Source organism: Echinops telfairi, unplaced genomic scaffold (genome assembly GCF_000313985.2).
Source record: "Echinops telfairi isolate 266 unplaced genomic scaffold, ASM31398v2 ScPeMD7_7458;HRSCAF=8496, whole genome shotgun sequence".
Lineage (NCBI taxonomy): Eukaryota > Metazoa > Chordata > Mammalia > Afrosoricida > Tenrecidae > Echinops > Echinops telfairi.
Window position 1 is genome coordinate 11,466,419 of NW_022111358.1, and position 4,029 is coordinate 11,470,447.

The 4,029-nt window shown below is 39.0% G+C and overlaps 1 protein-coding gene across 1 annotated transcript in view; it reads left to right on the top strand.

Annotated features, from left to right (window-relative positions):
- The window catches only part of DDX52 (DExD-box helicase 52), a 21,171-nt gene that overhangs the window by 4,111 nt on the left and 13,031 nt on the right, over positions 1-4,029 (top strand). Inside the window, exons 4-6 of the mRNA XM_004707362.2 lie at positions 440-625; positions 2,569-2,712; positions 3,669-3,821. Of these exons, the coding sequence (XP_004707419.1) occupies positions 440-625; positions 2,569-2,712; positions 3,669-3,821 (483 nt within the window). The remainder of the gene's footprint in view (positions 1-439; positions 626-2,568; positions 2,713-3,668; positions 3,822-4,029) is intronic.

Here is a 4,029-nt window from a genome sequence, read left to right on the forward strand (position 1 = left end):
CATCAGTAACACATCACTCATGCGCAAAACAGTTGCCATCAAGTTGACGCCGACTCAGCAATCCATAGGACAGAGCAGGACTGCCCGTCGGGTTGCAGTCTTTGTAGAAGCAGAGCCCCATCTTTCTCCCATGCCTCCTTGACTGATGAATTCAAACCCAACCTTTGGGTAACCACTGCCCCAGCAGGACTCCCTTTTCTCTCATGACAGAGACCCTTGAATATACAGGAAGTGTGGATAAATAGGTTTCATTGTTAGGACTGTCTTCTGCCTAAGAAAGGACATAGAATGTACCTCATGTCCATGATTTCTTAGGGCTTGGAATTAAACCAAAAAGTTCCATATGCTAAGAAATTAATCCTAGAAAGAAACTGCTTTGGTAACAATTGACAACGTATTTGGCTGCTACCTATGATGACCCCTTTGCTTCACTTTTCAGATAAATATCTTCCGGAATAAACACAAAATCCATGTCCAAGGAACTGATCTTCCTGACCCAATTGCTACCTTTCAGCAGCTTGACCAAGAATATAAAATCAGTTCTCGATTGCTTCAGAATATTCTAGATGCAGGTTTCCAGGTGCCCACGGCGATCCAAATGCAGGCCATTCCGGTGATGCTGCATGTGAGTACGCAGGTCTGGGAGCCTCGGACAGCCCTTCCCATGTGTGCTCTCCCTTCCCTGCCCTTGAAACTCCTCCCCTGCATAATCCCCCTGCTGAAATACTTCTCTGCTTTTTTTTTTTAATCGTTTTATTAGGGCCTCATACAACTGTTATCACAATCCATACATCCATCAACTTCTCTTGCTTTTAAGGTTCATCCCAGATATCCATACCTCCATTAAAGTGCCTTGATTCCCACAGCTAGATGAGGTCTTTTCCCTTTATGACACCTTTCTCGACACCCTTATTCTCCATGGTATTTAGTGAGGGTTTTTCCTTGTGATGTTTATTGGAGACATTAAATGACCATGTATTTGTAATTGTATTTGCCTTTTCCATCTTACAAGAGTGCAAATTCTGAGAGTGAGGACTATGTTCTGTTTGTTCACTTTCCAGTTAGCTTATAATGCCTGGGAGTATTTCAGAGCTAGAGATACTTTCTAAACTGTGTTTACATACCTGATTTAGATTTTTTCCCTACTGATTTTTATTATTGAAATATAATTTACATACCATAAATTGCATAGAATTTCAGTGTACAGTTCAGTGAGTTTCAACAATGTAATCACCACCCAATACCGAATAAAGGTATAGACCATACCTGTACCAAACAATAAGCCTACTGTCATCGAGTTGATTTTGACTCATAGACTCTTGACTCAGTACAGCTAACTGCCCCATAGAGTGTCCAAGATTGTAAGTCTTTAAGGAAGCACACACAGCCTCCTCTTGTTCCTACAGAATGGCTGCTGGGTTTAAACCACTGACCTTGTAGTTAACTGCCTAATGCTTAACCTATTGGTCCTTCAGGACTCATTAGCACATTCCTAGAGTCCCAGAAAATTGTCTTGCGTCCCCTTGCATTTAGTTCTCACTCCCTGGAGAAGTTGCCTAAAGACAACCATTGTTATAATGTCTATCACCAGACAGACACTACTTTTGCTTCTAGAATCTCATAGAGATGAAATCATATTTATCTTTTTCTCTGCATGGTGTTTTTAAGGTTCATCCATATTGCCTACATTGTAATTGGTTATTTTTTGTTGTTGCTGGAATTCTTCCATTGTATGATTATATCACAGTTTGTTTATCTATTAACCTATTGTTAGACATACGGGGATTTTAGAAAATGAAATTTTTTTTAGTAGATTTGTAGAAATGAGAAGTTTCCCCCCACATAACCAAGATGATCTTAAGTTCTGGTAGTAAAGGATATTAGTCACCTTTACATCCATTAGTCTTTTTCATTCTCCAGCTACTGAACTGAATACATTCGTGTATTGAATGATGCTGTCGACTCACACTGTGGTAGATTGGCTTTAAATTTTCATTTAAGATTATTTCTATCCTGGCATTAGCTAAATTTTAAAAAATCTCAGTGACTATTTGAAGAATGTCACTTATAGATGGCTTAGCCACTTTCATGTCTGGGTCTTTGGCTGGGGAATATATATATATATTCAACAAAGTATTTCAACATACTTCATGCATAAAGTTCACTGACTAATAATGCTCATCATGTTCAGTCATCACTCATTTCCAGGTTTTCCATCACCCTTCACAGAAGCTCTGTGTACCCTCTACAGTGGCTTCCTCTTCCCCTCTCCAAGTCTTTGTCAGTAATGTTGGGCTTCATTTATCAATATTGTCTACCCCTCCAGTAGTTTAGCTGAACTATATTACTTTTGGCACAGTGGTAGCAGGGATGGGAGATGTTAGAAAATCAGTATGGGATAAGTTTTTTATTATTACTATTTTTAATGGGTTAAGTTTAAAAGTCTAATGGGGACATGAATGATTTGATTCATTAGGGTTTGGTTATTTCTGTGGCTGGTAACAATCATCTGACTGGGCTCTGAAAATTTTAGGCATTTCCTTATATTTAATGTACTCTGTATTTTAGGGTCGGGAACTTCTGGCCTCTGCACCTACTGGATCGGGAAAAACTTTGGCTTTTAGCATTCCCATTTTGATGCAGCTGAAACAACCCACAAATAAAGGCTTCCGGGCTCTGATTATTTCACCAACAAGAGAACTTGCCAGCCAGGTATGGTTGCAGTTTCTAAAGAGAATGTGTGTAGTGTTTAGTTGGTGTTCTCCCTAATAATAAAAAGGTCTAAATATAACAAGGTCTGCATCTCTGTTATGGCCAAGTATGCTGAACAGAGCAAATACTATAGTTCTGTATCTTACTCCATGTAAGAATGTCTCTCAAGCCTATTCATAATTTTCTATAAGATGATATATTACCATTTATATTTCTAGGTAACTGCTTAAGGTCCTTGAAGTCAAAAGGTCATTATTATATATATAGTCTTTCTAAAATTTATTTTTCTCACCTCTTCCTTCCCCAACCCCCATCTTGAGGTGAGAAAAGAAACGCATCTCAGTTTTTGACAGTGATCTGCTCCCCCCTCCCAGTGTGCTCGATTCCAACTCAGAGCCACCTGATAGCATGGGGTACAACTGCCCGGGCAAATGTCTGAGACTGTAACTCTTTATGGGAGGAGAAAGTACCAGCTTTGTCCCACGGACAAAGAGTTTCCAACTGCCGACATTGGAGTTAGCAGCCCAGTGTATTCCCCACTACACCACCAAGGCTCCTTCCAATGTGTTTGTATAGTATAAAATACTCACAGGGGCTTCGCAAAGTTCATGGGAAATGGAGTGAAAAGATAATGGAATTTTTCCATGAACATTTTAAAGCCCGCTCATATGTCAAGAAGTATGATGTAGCCTGTAATTCTGCTGTATTTTAAAATACGGAACTGACTGGTGAGCTATTGGTTTTGTCTTTTAGAACTAATTTACTAGGTTTCAAGAAACTACTTAATTATTGTGGACATTAGAGTTATGAAAAGCCCAGATTCTGGTTAATTTGCATATTGTAGATTTAATTTCAGATATTCATGAGTCAGTAATGATGTTGTTAATAGTACAAAATGTTTTAAATCTTCTCCAAGTATCTTAGCAGCTACTGCTTTTTATTATCCTCTGCTTTAGATTCACCGAGAATTATTAAAAATCTCTGAGGGAACGGGATTCAGGATACACATGATTCACAAAGCAGCAGTGGCCGCCAAAAAATTTGGACCTAAATCATCTAAGAAGTTTGGTAAGGGACCTGTTCTTGTACAAGGGATTTGGAAATTGCAAGTAATTGAACAGCCAACTTGGTTCATAGAAGACAGCTCAAATAGAATAAAAGGGAGTAGGGATATAGCTGTTTGTTGCATGATACGTTTGTATGTGTGTGTGTAAGTGTACTATTAAGAGATTTTGGGTCTGACTAATGAGTATAACCACGCCCTCCCCACCACAGCTTATTCACTGCAATTCAAGGAAGAGAGATTTCCTGGGTTGA